This window comes from Serinus canaria, chromosome 12 (assembly GCF_022539315.1).
Source record: "Serinus canaria isolate serCan28SL12 chromosome 12, serCan2020, whole genome shotgun sequence".
Classification (NCBI taxonomy): Eukaryota; Metazoa; Chordata; class Aves; order Passeriformes; family Fringillidae; genus Serinus; species Serinus canaria.
Window position 1 is genome coordinate 7,424,896 of NC_066326.1, and position 19,039 is coordinate 7,443,934.

Genomic DNA, 19,039 nt, shown 5'->3' on the forward strand with positions numbered 1-19,039 from the left:
TTGGAACTAATGGGTTTTGCATAGTCCACATCTGGTTGCAAACTAAAGACTTAGAAAACATTTCCTTTCAGCTGCATTGCCACTCTAACTGCTACAGACCTGGAATGCCAACACCTACACTCTGCTGTAAGCTTTTCCTGCGTCCATGGGCTCAGAAGAATCAGAATGGTTTAGGCTTTGCTCTCTGTAGGATGGAATTTTGGTTTATCCTTTCCACAGCCTCCCTAGAAAAGCTACTTCTCAAATGAAGTAGTGTGTTTTTGGCACAGACCTCCCAGCATCAGGCAATTGGGGTTGCATCAGACAGTTGCAAGCTGCACCACAATTAGCATGAAAAATTAAAAGCCCCACTGAGGATATATGTACAGTTACTGTTTGAGAAGTCTAATCCCAAGTATTTAGACTGGTTTTGCATCTATCAGCAATAAAGACTCAATTTTATCACCTTAGACATATTGGACCCTCCAAAATCCACCCACCCACAGAAACTGCCAACTGAGACAGGGCAGTGTGACAGGGTTTGAGCCTTTGCTCCATCTGCTCTGGGGTGGCCCCTTGTGAGAAATCACAGCTACATCAAGGAGATGATAATGGAAAAGCTCATTAAAAAGAAGAAAAAAAAATAAAATCCCTGCCTCTCAGAAAATCCAACATACAGGTACACAATTAGGATACAAAAACCAGCTTCTAATTCTTGTGTGATGGGGCAGCTTGAACAGGCAGGTGAAAATTGGAGGTTTTGATAATGCACCAGAATCTATGACAACCTCCCTTTGAGCTTTGGAAGCCTCTTCTCACCTCCTGATAAACGTGACTTGCCTAAGCCTGGTGTGATGAATTATGGCAAGCTGGGGGGTGAATCAAGTCCCAGGACCACCACTTCTGCTCACCCATGAACTTTCTGGGAAAGCAAGCACAGCTCCCTGCAACCTGCTCAGGATCCACATGCCACACTTGGGAGCTGCATATCTGCTTACCCACAGGCAAAGGTAATCCCAGATAACCTCTTGTTTATCTCACCATGCAAAACATTGACTATTGAGTGAAAACTATCAACAAGCTCTGTTGACACAGAAAACACATCAGTGACGAAAGAGAGACCTGGGGCTATTGCTCACAAACCAAGACCCAACAGCACCCAGTTCTGAGAGTGCCTGCACTCAGGGCCCTTCAAAGGCACATCCCTGCAGTCACTGCACAAGGGTGGTGCCTGCCCTGGCTCTGAGCCCATCGAAGCCATGTCCCCACAGTCACTGCACACAGGTGGTGCCTGGCCCTGTGCTCTGAGCCCATCTGAAGCCATGTCCCCACAGTCACTGCACACAGGTGGTGCCTGCCCTGTGCTCTGAGCCCATCTGAAGCCATGTCCCCACAGTCACTGCACACAGGTGGTGCCTGGCCCTGTGCTCTGAGCCCATCTGAAGCCATGTCCCCACAGTCACTGCACACAGGTGGTGCCTGGCCCTGGCTCTGAGCAGGGCTGTGCTCCCAGGGCGCTGTGCCCGAGGCCATCCCTCACTCCTGGGATAGCTGGGCCGCTCTTGGCTGGGGCTGGATCAGGCCCAGCTGGCTCCAGCAGACAGAGCAAACACGGAGCTGTTTGCATGGATCTATGGAGAGGTCCTGTTAGTGCCAGGCAGGGGACAGCAGCTGAACCCAGGTAGAGGTCAGGTCTGTGTGTGGGCAAGGAGGCAATTCTGCTGACAGACAGAGGTCTCAGCACAATGGCTCCCAAACCGCTGCTGCTATTTCTCTGAAAGCGTCATGGGAAAGGAAAAGTTTGGAGGACAATGAGGTCACTTGGCAGATATTTGTAAGCAGATCCTCCCACACATGGAAAGCTTATGGGACAAACGAGAAAAGTGGCTGTTTGCAACTTAACCCATGGGACATGAGAGCTGGCAAGGCCAGCAAAGCAGAGCTGGGAGCTGACATTGCAGAAGCACATGAGAGATGATGGATAGAGCGCTGTGAGGGCCGGAAGGGCCTGCAAAGTGATACGATCACTGGAAGAAACATGGCCTTATTTCACAGTTGCCTCAGACTACAGCAATTCATTCTGATTTTGTTTTCTCTGGGAACACAAGCACATGCCTCTCCACTCACCTCCACGGGGAACCTCTTGCCGTTGATGCTGTGTTCAGAGCCATCCGACCCGTTGCTTTGGCCCCAGTGAAACTCCACTTTCTCTGCCTTGAATCTGCCCGGTAACCCAGCACCACTGACAAAATAATCGTCCTTCAGCAGGATAGCAACTGCACACACAGAACAACAAGAAAGAAAATCAGCACAGTTCTTCTGAAACACAGTTTTTGCTCATTATATCAGAATACTTCTCCTAATGCATGTAAAGTGTCGGGTCATCATTTTCCTCTTTACAAGGATTGTTAAAAATCAGGTCTGCAAGTAATGTTGGCTAATTCTGGAAGTGATTATGAAGCTACACAGACTACAGAAAATCCCAAAGTCCAAATTTCTCAAGGACATTTTGCCCTCCTTATTGGACTTTGATTAAAATTTAAATGGAAACTGCATCAAAACCTGTTTAATGGGGTTCCAGAGGGTAATGGCTGACCATGGTCCCTGCCCTTATAAACCCCTCAAGGTCTGTAGATCACAAATTAAGAAAATAATGGGTCTCCTGTTTTTTGGATTTCCTCTTTTTTTTTTGGTGGGGACCCTGTGCCCTGTCCCACCTCTACTGCTGGACATGATGGCTGCTTTCCTTAGCTTCCCTGCTTCTCCTCTCTGGAAAATAGGGAGAGTCATAATAACATTTTTGAGACCCAGTCATGAGACATCCTCATGTCTCAAAACTGTGTTTTATTACAGTAACTCTGATATTATTATTATGTGATTCAATAAGGGTCAGAAAGATCTTCTTTGTATTCTCTTTTCACTTCCAAAAGCCTTTGTATTGTATGTAACAATAAAAGCCGTACAGAGGGCAGAATCGTATGGTGGAACCTGGTACATGTTACAGGGGAGGCCTGTGGTCCAACCAAGAACTCATCCCAGCTTTCAAAAAATTCCTTTCTGCTACTCTCAGTACAATATCCCCTTCCTTACCAGCATCTCCTGGTTTTAATACACACCATTCCTAAAAACTGCTCCCCACAAAATTATTTCTTCTAATCCCTCACAAAAACAGAACTAAAATTTGAATACTGTTTCTGTATACAAGTCATTGCAGACCAGTGTTTGCTGAGCCTAGAATCCTAGAATTTAAGTTTTGGGGTTGATTTTGGAGATTTTTTTTTCTTTTTTAATGGAAATAGCAAAACCCTCAAGGATTTCTCTGTGTTCTTAAGCCAACTGTGTCATCACAACAGGAACATTATTATAAATCCAATTTTATTATGTAAGAGGGGGATTTTATTCACTGCTGAAAAAAACCTAAATAAAGCTACTTGTGAAATAAAAGTTATTTCTCTGTTGGTGACTCAGTGCTGCAGGCCAGGCTTTGTGCCCTCCCCTGACAGGGACTTACAGCATCATCATCTCAGGTGCAATTTTTCCACACAGCTCAACTTTAAACGGTTTGTGTCAAAAACATCCTAATGTCAAATTGCATGAGATGTTCAGATGTTTCTAAACTGCACCAGCAAAATCATGAGGCTGTTTTCTTCCTTGATTTCTGCTTCTTTCTGCACTCCCTTTGCATGCAAGTGCTTTGTGGAGGAGGATGGGTGGTGCAGAAGTGACTATAGGATAGTGCCTGTGTCAGCCAGGGTAGTCACTGCCTGCTGACACCAAATCCCTGAAATATACAGGACTGAAAGCACCACTGCTCTCTACTTTTCTCAAAAAATTCTCAATGAGCTCAGCAGTCTTTTAAATGGTGAAAAATCTCATTCAATTAGTTAGTTACAAATTCCATAGATGAAATTGTAGGAGATGAGGAATACAGCAAAGCAGATTTGCATGCATCCGTTAAAAAACTCTGTGGAGATTCAGTTGCATCTAATAAATATTTGATAGTTCCCAAATAATTTATGGCTCTGTCAGGGGTCATTTTACTTGTTTTAGATGAATAATTAAAAAGGATAATTAGGAGGATGTACAATCTGGAATGTTCATCTAATTGTTCATTTTACAGTATTTCTTACACTGCAGAGCTGTATGACACATGTTCCCATCACCTTCCCAGCTAAGCAACATTACTGCCAGGAACTTCCATCCTTTTTCTGTGACCCCAGATATTCAGGACTGAAAGAACCAAAAATCACTTTACTGGGTTTTGGGAGCCACTGCTTTTATCCCAGGATTTCTGTAGAGTGCAAGGAATCAACGCCTAAAGCCTGCTAATTTAAAATACTACATAATTGAGATTAAAAGCCCTAAGAAAGTGGTGTGCAGCCACCAGGACCACAATTGTGTGACGTCATTTTCAGGTTCAGGGCTGGCGTTGGATGCCCATCACCTCTATGAGAGCAGGAATAAACCTGGACTCAAAGCAGCTCTTCCCCTGCCCTAACAGAGCAGCTCTGATGGTCAGGACCAGCCACTGTGATGCATATTACACAGGATACTAAACAACCTTTCTGGCAGAAATTTTAGTAAGTTTTTCTGAGCAGAATTCTCCTGATTTTACTTTTGGTATGAATATAACTAATGCAAATACAACTATGAAATGTGTATATCCTACAAGTGTTCTCTACCATTTAATACTATGGCCAGCTACTCTAGTGAAGCAATTGAACCCATGTTAGTGCCTTTGCCAATGCAATTGTGCACAAAAGCACTTCTAGTCAAGACAGAGACCTATAAAATCCATTGATATTTTATGAACGAAATGCTGTTTTCTGTACGTTGTCTGCTCTTTACCTGATAGAGAGGGGGACACAAACAAGAAAGGGCAGAACAAATCTATACAGAATTACCTTTCAGAGCCTAAAAATAACTCATTGTTCAATCATAAAAAAAAAAAAATTACTAGGCCCTACAGCCATAACAATAACCCAGGCAGCATATTTCCTGCCAGTTAATGAGCATTAAGGTTAAGGGCCTTTAGCTTTCCCAGGGACCCCTGTCTCTTTAAACCAGACATTAATTGCTGAGAAATGCCCTCTACATCCATCACCATTTCTTAAACAGTTATTTAGTTTACTGTCTCTGTCAGTCTGCAATATGAAGGTCTTGTGTGGCCATCTGCTCCAAGACTCTGCTGCCAAAATGCATCGCGATTCATGGCACAGTCGGCCTCTATCTTCTACCCACAAGCCAAAACATCCTACTTGGTTTGCTGCTCTGCCACTTACCACCTTAAAAATTAATGCCAGGCAAGTTTCTTCAAAAGGTCAGAAAACCAAGAAAAGGAATGGGACTTGATAAAACAAGGGAGGAGTTAGGAGCTCAGCGGAAGAAATCAGGGCTGACAGCGAGGCAAAAAGAGTCTTCATGTTACCAGTAAAAGGCCGTAAGTTACCAGGAAAAGTGACAGTTACTGTTGCTCTGAGAAGCAATAACTTGTCAGCAAAAATCCATACCCCAATGGGTGAGGAAATCAAATATAGCAGCAGTGCTAAAATCACCCAGCAGAGAAGACTGAAGCTTCAGCTTTCATTGCCAACTGTGCCAAGACCAGAAAATCTGCTGACACTTTTCAGTTCAACAGAACAAGGTTCTGGCTTGTACCAGCAACAGCGTGGCCAGCAGGACCTGGGCAGTGACTGTCCCCTTGTACTTGGCACTGGGCTCACTTTTGGGCCCCTCACTAAAAGGAGGACACCGAGGGGCTAGAGTGTGAATAGAGAGGGCAACAGCGCTAGGAATGGGTCTGGAGAACAAGTTTGATAAGAAAATGCTGAGGAGGCTGAGGGCGCTCAGCCTGGACAAAAGAAGGCCTAGGGGGATCTTCTTGCTCTCTACAACTCCCTGAAAGGAGGTTGCAGCCAGGTGGGGGTCACTCTCTTCTCTTAAATGACAGGGGACAGACAAGAAGATATGGCCTCCACTGTTGCCAGGGGAGGTTTAGATTGAATACGAGAAAGAATTTCAAAAGGGTTGCCAAGAAGTGGAAGAGGCTGCCCAGGGAAGTGCTGGAGTCACTATCCCTGTAAGTATTTAAGAGGTGGCACTTAGGGACATGGTTTAGTGGTGTCTTTGGCAGTGCTGGGTTAATGGTTGGAATCAATGTTCTTAGGGGTCTTTCCCAACCTAAATGATTTTATGATTCTAACATGGTTTCCCATTGTATGTGCAGCAATGTTGCATGTATAGGATAGCATTAACGTCCTTCTTAGAAGAACAGCACCATCACTTTTTCATGATCTTTCTAATTACATTTATTGCTGATTACCACAAACAGCCTCTCTGACCATAAAGGGCAGGGTGCATAACATGAGTAGATTAATTAAGCACCAAATTTCCATAGCATTCAACCTTGCCTAAACCTCATGCTGCTACCAAGGGCAACCAACTCAGGAGTACAAAGCAAACAGGAGCACTTCTCAGTGAATCTGGGGAAAAAAACCCAAGTAAATTCAGCAAAACCCCCAGCTATGCTTGGTGGTGGTTTATGTTAACTGGATTTGCTTTGTAGTGAAGGAAAACAAGCCACAGTCTGCCACTCCATTTCATCTGAGGGGCAATAACTCCTGCTAAGATCCTGAACTGCTGGAGCTGGATCTGAGGCACTTGCTGAACTCCAGGCCATGGCTCAGATGTGAAGTGCCCTGGAGTTGATGGGTGTACCTGAGGTCACACTGTGTGCACAGCTGAGCCACCAACTCCAGAGCAGGTACATGCCCTGGGTCCAGCTAGCCCACCTGTGACAGGAGACATGGCACAGAGAGCACTACATAGATGCATGTCAGATGTTAATAAAGATAAAAATATACTTCCAATAAATAAAATTGAATTAATTAATGGTTTAATCCAATTCCCTAAAAATACTTGACCTTGTCAAATGAAGAGGCTGGCCTTATAATTTCTGCTTTTTACGTTTTTAGAATTAAAGAGTAATCAAATGCATGCAGCTTTGCATATAAATCAACCTTGACCTTTCGTTGAACTGTTTTGGTAAAAATAAGCAGTACTCATGCCTGCTCTTTTTTCTCTAAAAGCCAGAACAGACAGAGCAGAAAAGGGTTCAGTTCAGTGAAGAACACGGTGCTATAATCATACCAGAAAAACATTAATAAGCCCCCACTACTCTGAGCAGTTATTGCTCTTTCTTCTCTAAAATCTTCCAATTTCTAAGACTTCCCCTCTCCTTCCCCCTGAGCCCTGCATCTCAGCATTCTTTTGGATTAGGTGTTACAGCCTCCCAAAGCTGATAATTCAAGGTTACACCTTGAAACTCTTACACTGCCTTTTATTCTGAGGAATAACTGACTACCAAGAGAATTCGTTTAGACTGAGAACAACAAAAAAAAAGCACCAAAAAAAAAAGCAGCCCTTAAAAAAAAATCCCTTAAAATCAATCTGTAGAACTAGCTCTGCAGAGAATGCAGAGGCAGAGGTAGGTGGCTCCTACTGAAAAATTACATTAAAAAAAAAAAAGACAAAAAACCCAAACAACAGAACAATGAAAAAGGAGGAGGGTGGAACATGGCTTGAATTTTTAATTGACTGCAGTCGGGCTATGGAGACAAGCAGAAGAGAACATACCTGTTTTTCCTGTGTTTTTCATCCAAGTCTTGTTTGAAGATTCATTGTCAAAGCCATCCAGCTGCAGCTCTTGATACTCCTCTCCAACGTGGGCCAGGTGGTCGACGATGTCTATGGGGGACTGGTGAGACCCCCTACACTTCTCACTGGATGTCACCCAGTGCTCAGGACCATAGGTACCTGTGAAAAAACACCAATGTCAGCATCCCAGTGGCTCCACAGTGCTGCAGAACTCTTAAGTGTGAGGATGAAGCACTTAAGCTCCCCAGGTAACTCCACCACAGTTATAATTCCCACGTTTGAAAGAGGTTAAGACTTTTTAACTTATGAGGAGACTGAAATCCTTTGGCTTTGTGCTGTGTTCCAACTTTGCCTCTGGCAGTAATGAACAATGGCCTTTTTTAAAAAACAACTATTCCAGAAAACTTTCTGCAGTTCCCAAGCTCCTCCCGTGCATATGTTATCAATTACCACACTGCTCCAGGAACTTCCCTAAAGCTCCAGCCTTAATATATTTCTGTATAGTTTATCTTTTCATTATGGACAAATAATGTAACAGACACACATTAACTTGTGTTCTTGCAATACTATGCTTAGATAATATGATCTTTATTAATGAGCTCATTTCTTTTGGAGGCTTTGAAGCCAGAAAATAATAAAAGAAAGAATTAAATGTATGTTAGTAAATTTGAAGAAAACAACAATGGGGAAAAAATTACTCTGGAAGAAGTAAACAGGACAATACACAGTAAATTTCTTTTGTTGCTATTCTAACATGAGTTTTATGGTTTTGATGAACAATTAAAATAATATGGAAAATAAAAAGTCTGAGCCAAAGACCTTGTCATCCACACCACATACCAGCCCAAGATGTACAAGTACACCAGGGACCCTCAGCACCACTCTTAGGAGGATCTAAAATTAATTTCAAATTTTTCTTATGACCTGCTTCTCCAAGCCTTAATTTGTATTAACAAAGACTGAGAGCTTATCTTCCTATAAGTGCAAGCAGTGGTTTAAGCTCCTGAAATGACAGCATAGATTTCTTGTAAAGCACTTGCTGCTCACAGCTCTTAAAGTGCTTTACAGCAGGAATCAGCTACATTATTCTCATGTAAAGACAGGGAAGATGATGGCTGAGAAGGGAAGCAACTTGCCCAAGCTCAACTACCAAAACCAAGTTACAACCCAGTAACTCTGCTCTCCTGAGAGTCCTGATGTCACACCAGTGTCACACCTCTGAGCTACAGTCAGCAGGTCTGTTCAGTAGGCAGCCAGCAGGAAATGAGGCACCAATGTGCATTTATTACCCTTGCATCTGAGCAGCATATGTATATTCAATTAGGCCATCCAAACCCAGCAGTTTGGGTTGGCCAGTTTCTCTGGCCTCTGGGTTTTAATCTGTCTAGTTGCAAAGTGCATTAGTGTTCTCTTCTGGTGAGCTGATGCAGGACACTTAATCAATAGCAAGATTTTGCTATACTCATCACACACAAATGCTGTCTGGTACCCAAATGACAATAAGAAAATTTTACTTTCAAGTACAATTAGTCAAAATTGCAATATCATTTAAAAATCATTTACATCATCTGGCCAGGTCAAAAATCAGTTTTGTTTATCTTGGGGTTCAACTTATATTGTCAGCAAGAGCTGCTTTCAGTTATTTCCCAATGTACCACAACCAAGGAGAACAGAATTATTAAAACCCCTATATAGTGGAAACCAAATGTCTTCTACTCAAGCACAGCTATTTTTCTCCAATCAGAATGCTCTTAGTAATTGGTCTGTAGTGAGTTAATTGGAAATTCAGATTTACTTTACATATAACCTTGCATCTACCCCATGAAATTTGGGAATTTGCTTTAAATATCTAGCACTACACATAATCAAACCCGCCAGCTCTCGTTTTCTGGCTTTATTATAAACAAGGGGTGAGCTTTTCAAAAGCACTCTGCCCACAGAGGCTATCACAGTGGTTTCAGCTGTGCATTCAAAAGGAGCTGTGCACTCCAGTTTTTCTTTTATAAGTATTCTGGTGTCAATGAGGAATTTTTTCCTTTTTTTAAGTAGGCAGATTCATTTTAACAGAGACAGTAGGGTTTCTTCCATGCATCTTGTCGCAATTATTTATTTATTTATATATTTTAAGTATAGCCAGTTCTCATCCTATTTGCAGTGAAAACTGCCTTGTCAAAATGAATAAAATAAGCCATAAGGGTAAACAAACAAATCACTGTATTGAATTAAGACCTCAAGTGACTCAGGTACCTGAACTGACTCTTGCTGAAATTTAGTGTTTCACAAACTTTTCAAAGCTTTGTTTCATTTTAAAAAACAAGCCTTTTTTTTTTTTCTTAAATTAAGTTGTTTGAATTAATTTAATAGCAATAAATCTCTTTTGATAAACACAGTAACTTCACTTGCTTGTAAATCTATAATCTAACAAAATAAAGCTTAGTAGTATCTGCTTTCTTCATGCGACAGGATAAGTTTCCATGCATAAAATGTTTCCATACTCAGGCTGAATTATTAAAGAAAAAAAAAAATCTAATGCAATGAAACTCTCTCAGCCATTCAAAACCTCAACTTAGTGCTGGTGCTGTGACTCCAAGTCCTGACATCACAAATTACAGTCATAAGGCTGAGCTCTGATTTAGAGGTTCACGACCTGCTAGTTAAAATCAGCCCAGGATTTTAAGGATTTCATTAATGGCTGGGCTTGCCATTAATTTCTTTCACAGGTTTTTGATATGGAAATGACTACATGCAATGTGACCTGCACCATTATGGCTGCAGCTTGAGACTGATAGAGGGGCCACAACCCCAACACCTCCATCCCAGCAGTGCAGAACTGGGGCTGCTCCAGCTTTAACAATGACCACAGAAAGGAGAAGGCAGGCCAGGGAGGGGAGAGGGAAACTTTTGAGCTTGATACAGTACTAAATAAATTATAGCTCCTACCCAGAAAAAAAAAAAGGCACTCGACAACCTATAAAATGTAATCAAGAATAGTGCAGTGTGATTCACAAATTCCCAGGTGGCCATCAGAAGGGTTCAGGCCCAACTGCCTGTTTTTTTCCATGGACATTCAAGTGCTCTTTCAATTAAAACTGATCTTCCACTACAGATTTCAAATTAATTCTTCTTCCAAGTGTCTCATGCTCCAGACATCCTTGCTTTGCAAAAAGCCCTATATCATTAGAGGAGGAAATAGAACACTTTTTCCAAGCTTGCAGATATTGATTACCTATTCCTTCCATCAAAGCACAATTGCCATTCTGCACTGTATAAATCTCTTCAGCGTTAGACACTTTATAAAGTACTGAGAATTATATCATTAATCATTTGCAGTTACACCTGTCTTGCTTTATTGAATTCTTTGTTTTTTAGAACTTTAAATAAAAACATGACACTAAATAAAGACTCTGTTTCACTTAAACCTAGTTAAAAAAAGAAATCCTGTAATTCTGTGTGTGACATTTACCCATCTGAAACACAGGAACTTATGGCTATTTGTATTTCATTTTTCCAACAGTAAGCATGGTGACTTAAATCAAATAAAATTTCAAATGAATTTGAGTTGGCCTTTTAAGGCTGATAAATAATTCGGTTTTCAGAAGCCAAGTTAAGAGCCCACACCTGTGTTAACAAATAACACACATTTCCACTGAGATGGGGGGACAATCTGCAGGCAAAGGTAAACACCAAGCAGCCCCATCCTAGAGCTGGAATATTTGATGCAGAGGCAGCACAGAAAGAATGATAACTGAAAATGTTTGGGAGATGCAGGAAATGAAAAGGAAACCATGGGTTTGGGTCCAAAAGCTGGGGCAGGAGGGCTGGATCCACCCCAGATCAGCCAAGTGCAAGAGCAGGGTGTGCTGGGGTGGCAGCCAGGTCTCTGTGGACTTGAGCTTTCCTCTGCTGAAATCAGGGACAGAAGGGCTCCCAAGGCTGGAAGGAGAGCTGGGGTCTCACACACATTTCAACCCACACTCCAGGCCAGAGATGTTATCAGCCATCCTTGTCTGAAATTACCTGATGCTTCCTAGACTCTTTTCTCATGCAAAATCATTCTGTCAATGACTGCAGTAACTTTAATAGTTTTTTAATACACTGTCTGCTCCTTAAATATAATCCAAGATTACTTTTTTCTTCTTTTTACTGTACAAAGAAATGAGCAGTCTTCATTAATGAAAAACCATTAAAGTAATGCATTCTGCCAAAATCTAATTAAAGCTTGTATAAAAACTTCCACTTAAAAAAAAGTCAAATATATTGTTTTTCTCACACAGGTTTTGTTTAAAACATCTGTTACTAAAAACACTGGCATTTTGATTTTGCAAAACTTTTTAATTAATGGATCAGCTACTCTGATATAAACTGGTCTGTAACACATATACCTTTACACAGATATAGTTTAACAGAAATTAGCAAATTTGGAGTCATATGATTTTTACCATTCATTCATAAAGAAGTAGAAATATAAACTTTTTTTAAATTCACTTTTTTTCTAAACCTATTTACAAAAATGTGATTTTAAATCTCAGGCCTGACATGGAAAGAACTAGTTTGGAGGCTTTAATTTTGGAGGTTTTTTATTATTTGGTCTTCTTGGGTCCTTTTTTTAACAGAATTACCTCAGACAAATCTTTGTCTGTGCTCGATGCCTCTTTACTTTTCATTTTTGAATGAAAATGGTAATAATGATTGCAAAGCAATCAAACCCCCTCATTTCTGCAATTAGCTTGGTCATTTCATGGAGACATCCTATCCCATCATCTTAATATGGGAGAAAATTCCATGTTTCTCTTAGAACAAAATCCAACCAGTTATTAGGGTGTAACAGAATGAATTAGTATTTCCTCTTCAGATGAAAACACAGATCCCAGCCTTTGCTTGCACAGCTCTGGAGGGGCACAGCAGGTAAGAACCTCTGTCAGGCTCTGGATAAATGGAGATGCTTCCCCTTTGAGGGACTGGCAGCTATGACCTGCCCAAGCATTCCAGCATTTAGCTGAGCAATGCTACAGATCTGAATCTCTGCCCTACTTGAACTGCTCCATCACGAGCCAAATCTCAAGAAACACTGAAATGTCACCACCAGCAAACAAAATCAGTTCCTTTCTCCCACACAGAGGAAGAACAAGGAAGAGGTGCCCTTGCTCAGCTACAAAGTAATGAACATCAATAGCAGGCTGGATTTTCAAACAGCAAAAAATTGTTTTAAACAAACAAGTATCAGTGAAATTCGCGACAGAAGTGAAGCATTTTAAGATCCTTCAGAAATCTCAGTCCCAGGGCTCCTCTCTGTTATTTGGAACCAAAAAACCTGAAGCTGTTAGTTGATGCCAGAAGATCTCATCATTGCTGTTTGCCATTTAAAAGGAGCTGTTTCAGTAACAGAAAGCAAGGCACATACTGCAGATCCAAACTGGCTGAAAAATCAGCTTCCCTTTAGCCTCTCCTCTCACCTGCAGTCCCCTCCTGGGAAGCAGAAATAAAGAGAAATCTGTAGGATGGAGCCTAAAGACTGCACTTCGATACAAGGCCGAAAAGAATGATTTGAATGACACATCTCTTGCTGATTGATTTAGCATGAGGCTGAAGAGGTAAAGGTATAAAAATCCCTGAAAGCCTTGATAAAAATCAGCAGCATCTTTCAGAGGTCTTCCCATTGCAGAGAAAGCAGCCACGTTTTTAAATCATTATATTAGGGGGAAAAGTTGCTGAAATTATACTGTCTAGCTCTAAAGTGATGGCATACCAAAATCAAAGGGATGGAGAAGGAGAGCCTGTAGTTAAGAGTTCACAGTGCTGCTTTGAACAAAGATTTCCTGCCCTGGGGGAAAAGGGCTTTTCATTTTATTATTCTCTGTCATCACTCTGTTTAACATGAGACACTCGTGCTTGCAGAAAATTCCAATTACTGCTTGAAAAATGAGACCGAATACCAAGGGCAAGATCCTGAAGAGCTTGCTGAGACACAAACAGGTCCAAGCAATTTGCAAGCTCAGTACAGGGAAGGTGTGCAAGGCTTGGGAGAGGTGTAAACAACCAGGGACAGTTTTCTGAGAAGTCAAAAAATCTGAAAGAAACTTTCCCCAAGAACAATCTCCAGTAAGGCATATCAACCAGTACTTGTTGGAACAAGCACAGAATAGAGGAAGATGGAACAAAAAGGGTTTAGATTTAGATAACCTTTGAGCCACCAGCAACAGCAGCACAGAAGCACCAATGCCACCAGAGCTCCAGCTCCAGCACTGGCCAGCCACAGGGCTGTGGAAGGAAAGCTGATCTTCAAAACCAATGGTGTCAGTGATACTGTCACACTGCCAGAATGTGGCAATCACAAAGAAAGGCTTTAAATCATGCTCCTAAATATAAACTCTCCTATAACGTCTGCAGCTTTTAAACTGAAAGACAGAGTGCCATGCATGTTCTCCTTAAATTTTCATATCCACAGATGCTACAGTTATTGCTGGATTTTTAATTAAACTTCCTAACCCTTCAATTACCTTTGGAGAACTTTTGAATGTGTTTTCAACCTTCATATTCCTTAGTGAACTACTCTCTATTACACAGTCACAAATGTAGTGAATTTTTTATTATATATTCCCCCCCCATATACAGACTTTCTGCATCCCAATTTTTATCCTCAAAAAAGTATAAAGCTGCCATGAATCTTGTATGAAGCTCCCATTGTACCTATCAACCTGCCAGTGGCAAAATATATGATAAATATCCAAAATTAAGAAACACCAGGACCTTAGGACAAATATTGCAAGAAGCTCACAAAAAAGTGGAGTAAGTGTAATTACTAAAACAAGCTTTTTCCATAAGCATTTCAAGTTTCAGCATTTGTGAGCTGAATAATTTACCACCACACAAAAGTGAAAATGTTACCAAGTTTAGCTGTGCTGGCAAAATAGTTTGGGGCTTTTTGAGGGGTGTCTCACACAATAAACTCTAGATAGACTTGCCTAATGACCTGTTGAATTTAACAACTAATATTTCAAAATTATTTATACTGAGCACAGAGCACAACAATATCAATAAAATTATTATGCAGAACTCACTGAGTGGGAGGATAAATTGTGGTATTGAAAGTGCCTGCTGGTGGCAAGTGACTGAGACAATGTATATCTACATCCTCTGTTTTTTATCATTTTCTACATTTTTAATAAATGTATCTGACATCTCACACCATTCATTTCATATCCGTCAGAGGCCTTTTAAAACTGCTCACCCTGAGCTGCATATAATAAACGAGGTGATAACTTACAATATAAGGGAAAAACAGGAGATTAATTTATATGAAGGCATCGTAAATTACCTTTCTTCTATTCTTATACTAGTTCAGTAAAGCTCTATGAAGACTAGGGACAGACATAAAAATAGATTTTTTCCTAAATATAATTTTGAAAAGTATAAATCCTAATGGAAATCACAGAATGAAGATGTATTACAAATCAATGCAGTAGCTGAGTGAGAGCACTTTATGTTGTTGGGAGGAAGACACAGATTTTAGTAATGGGTGCATTGGACAGGTCACATCCAGGCCAAGTTTCTCTGGAGAAGGGTCTCTCTTTTCAACTATCCTTTTTTCATTTACAGGGTAATAGCTGTATGATGATGGACCTTGACAACAGGGATATTTATACTGCTCTAGTGCCCCAATGCAGCAGAAGGAAGAGGGGTTCCATTCTTCCAAACCTCACTAGCAAACAGCTGCTGCCTCCAAAAGCTTGAACTGAACAATGTAAGACAAACATAATATAAAACATCTCAAACTTGAACAGATGCATCCCCCTGGGCTAACCTCCCCTGCTCTGTAACACCTTGCTTCATGGTTTCTGCTCCAAGGCCATCTTCCAGAGCTGGCACTAACATACCAGAAAGGTGATCAACCTTCCCATGAGAAAGGAAAAAAAAACATAATTTCTTCCAGAGAGCAAAGATAAAAGAAGAAATGAGTCTGGCATTTCATAGAATTAAACATATGAAAAAGCACAAGCTCATATAATGTTGATGTAAACCATGGTCCCATCTGTGCTACTCCAAGGAGAAAGCACAGCATGAACAAAGTTCTGAGAAAATAAATCTGAGCAAACAAGAGGAAGAAAATGGGTGAGAAAGTTTCCCACCCAAGAGTTGTTGGATGCAGATGGAGGCTTTGGGGGCTTCAGTGAGACTTTGCTGAAAGTAAAGGAAGCAAGAGGACCTGAATTTGGCTCAGTGTTAATTACAGCAACCTTTGCCAACACCCAGAGCAGGCAAAAGCCAGGAAGACAAGCCAGGAAGACAAGCAGCCACTCTGTGCCTGTGATCTTACCACTGCATTGCAGGTGAAAGTCCCCACAGGATCTGGAGCTGAAACTGGGGAGCAGCCCTGGGAGCATTTGCTGAGCTAAAAGTGTGGGAGACACACTTCAGGCTGCAGGAGTAGTGAGGCAAGGAGAAAATGTGCAAGGACAGACATGATGGGCTCAGAAACCCCTTTGTGGATCATTGGCTGTTTGAGGGCTTGACTGAGACCCTGCTGAAGCATCAATGCTCCCATGCTGCTGAACCTGCCCAGGGGCTCAGACATGAACACTGAATGACAGTGACAGTAATACACCGTGACATTTATGTCAGGAAATCTAAAATTCCCATCTTGCTTCTCTGTCTCCTTCCTACCACCAGGAGCTACATGCTCCATTTCACTCCCTTCCTTTATAAAGGGAGAAGTTCACCTGTCTCATCAGAGCAGCTGCAAGGATTGCTCAAAACTTCAAGAGAGCTATGGAGATAAAAAGCTGTGCAAGACTCAACTGTCCCACTACAGATCTTGGTGCCAGAGTACCTGCAAACACATTTATAAAAAACCCACTTCCAGTTATTTCTCAAAGCACCACAGACTTGAGTCCTATTACTTCTCACATGTACCCTTAATAGGCTTGATCTCACCAAAGAAACTGCTAACGTAAATGATGCATCACTGTAACTTAATTACCTCCAATTTGGGTGGGTACAGGAACAGAAAGTACCTTTTCTTGATTCCCATCTGTTCCTCGTAACTAACCAAAGAAGCCCTCCCCACAGCTCTGTCTCTGAAAGCCAGCATGGGAAAAAAAAGAAAAGGAGGAGGAAAGACAGGAAAAAACTGTATATTTTTATTGAATTTTTGCAGGATGCAAGTTAATAAAACACCCACAGAGAGCACAGAGCAATATAGAAAGGGAATAAAGGGAGAGAGGGCTGATATCAATAAAGCTTATCCAGAGGCACTGGTGAAAGGACTCATCATTTCAAAAGAAACCTACTACAAAAATGATTTTCACTTGTTGCTTTGGCTGAGGTTTTACAAAAAACAGAAGTGTCCTTAAGTGGAGGGTGGATTTAAAAAATAAAGCCAGGAAGATAAAATTATCTGTTGTTGAAACATGTCACCCTCAGCTTTTCAAAACCCCTTGTTGATCCTAACCTGACCAGAGACAGCCACCAGATTAAGACCTCATTGTTTTAATCACATCACAGAAAACACAGTAGTCCCCAAAGTCACTCATCAAATCTCGACAAATACTGGCTTTGCTGTGATATTGCCTTTTTAGGTGAAAATCAACTTTTGCCCAAGTAAGTTCTTAATGGCATCTCTGTTCCAACAGCCTTCTCAATCCAGCTGTCCCTGTCACTAATGTGCACCAGTAAAATAGCTCCCAGGAGAGCTGCTGGGAGATTGCTAGCTTTTACTTAATGACACATCGTGAACCCTGCCCTCAACTTCTATTAACATTCAGTCTATGTTTCTACCATTAATTTAAGAGGAATGAATAGGAAGACAATAAGTAGCCCTAGTGTCCAGCCTGAGGTACTCCATCAGAAGCCACTGCTTCTGTGGCTGACAGAGAACATTTACCACTGGTTCTCTCATTTTTGTTCTATATCTGTCATTTCCAGTATGTTACACTATATGGCTTAAACTGCTCCAAACCAGCTTTCCTTTTCCATTAGCAAAGTCCAGAGTTAGGATAAAAGGAATAAACAAACCCACCCAAAAAATCCCCCTAAAACCAAACAAAGCCAAAAAAACCACCAAATCAAAGTCATGAAAAGGACTTAATATTCCTAATGTGGATCCTATTTGCTTGTACCCCTTCTCTCCAGACGAGTTTTAGATAGTGACCCATCAGTGCTAGAGGAGGGCACTGGCAGCAACCCCTCTCTCACCCCAGACCCCTTCCCTTCTGTCAGCACTGCCCTTTGCAGGGAAATGCACACAAACACCTGAACAGCTGCTCTGGGGGAAAACCAGCTGCTGCAGAGAGCTGGCAGCGAGGAACTGCTGTCATGGGTGGAGTCAGGGTGAGTGCTGCAGGAGATTCACTTCCACAATACCTGTGGTGCACATTTAAACACTAAGTTAAATAAAAAACCAAAAGCTACCCTAGCTGAGATAAAAGTTCTTTCCTCCAGCACCACAGGAACCGTTCATCTGGGGACGGTCACCCCAGAGTGCAGCTTGCAGGCTTTGGGATGCAGATGTTCCCAGGATGAATTTTCCCGAGTGCAATGTAAGGGCATCACCTGTTCCTCCACCTCACTGCCTGCAGCTCCCACAGCCTCCCATGGGAGCAACTTCACTTGCTGCCACCGAGGATGCTTGGAAGCAAGGCAGGTGCTCGCACAGCCCTCCCTGTCCGGTGTGGGGAAGGCAGCAGCCAGCTCTGAACACAGCCCCCTGTGCTCTGCAGTCACAGCAGCGTTTGGGCAGCCCGTGGTGACACACTGCGTAAAATGGAATCTGGAGTGTATCACTTCACTGTGAAATCTGTAAGATATTGGATTTATATGGTGTCTGCAGAGCACATTAGAAGATCATCAGCATCATCATGTCTTTTCGAGACAGCCATAATTATTCCGGCTGTTACTTTATCTCACTGGTGCTTCTGAGAAACTATTCAATATTAGCAAACTCTCACTAAAAACAATGTTTTGGTTGAGGGACTAATCTTCCTATCGGTACACAGCCATACCTGGGCTTATCTACATTACCAATTCCCTGCTGATTGAGTGGATTCATTAACAACACAATCTCTGGTGACTGAAATGAAGTCTCATTCTTCCTATCACCGGTGCCTTGCTGTTTGCTTTTCCTTCACAGTATGCACACAAGTAATTAACTTACTATGCTCCGCTAGCTCCTGACACATTACTTGGCGTAGAAAAATTCACGGGCAGGTAGTTAAGCATGCAAAATATTTTCAGTCAAATGAACTTCATAACAAAGCTCTTTTAAGGAAAAATGCAGCTCTTTCTGTTACAATGCTAACAGACAGCACACTGCCCATCTCAGCAGGAGCTTCTTGAGAGGTAACAAAAAATTGGATCATTTTTACCATTTTTTCTCCACACGTAGGAAATTTCTTTAGGGGGGAAACCT

At 41.7% G+C, this 19,039-nt stretch overlaps 1 protein-coding gene across 1 annotated transcript in view; it reads right to left on the reverse strand.

Annotated features, from left to right (window-relative positions):
- PTPRG (protein tyrosine phosphatase receptor type G) overlaps positions 1 to 19,039 on the reverse strand; it is a 383,561-nt gene that overhangs the window by 167,197 nt on the left and 197,325 nt on the right. Inside the window, exons 3-4 of the mRNA XM_030227885.2 lie at positions 7,615 to 7,794; positions 2,107 to 2,255 (exon numbers count right to left, since the gene is read on the reverse strand). Coding sequence (XP_030083745.2) covers positions 2,107 to 2,255; positions 7,615 to 7,794 — 329 coding nt within the window. The remainder of the gene's footprint in view (positions 1 to 2,106; positions 2,256 to 7,614; positions 7,795 to 19,039) is intronic.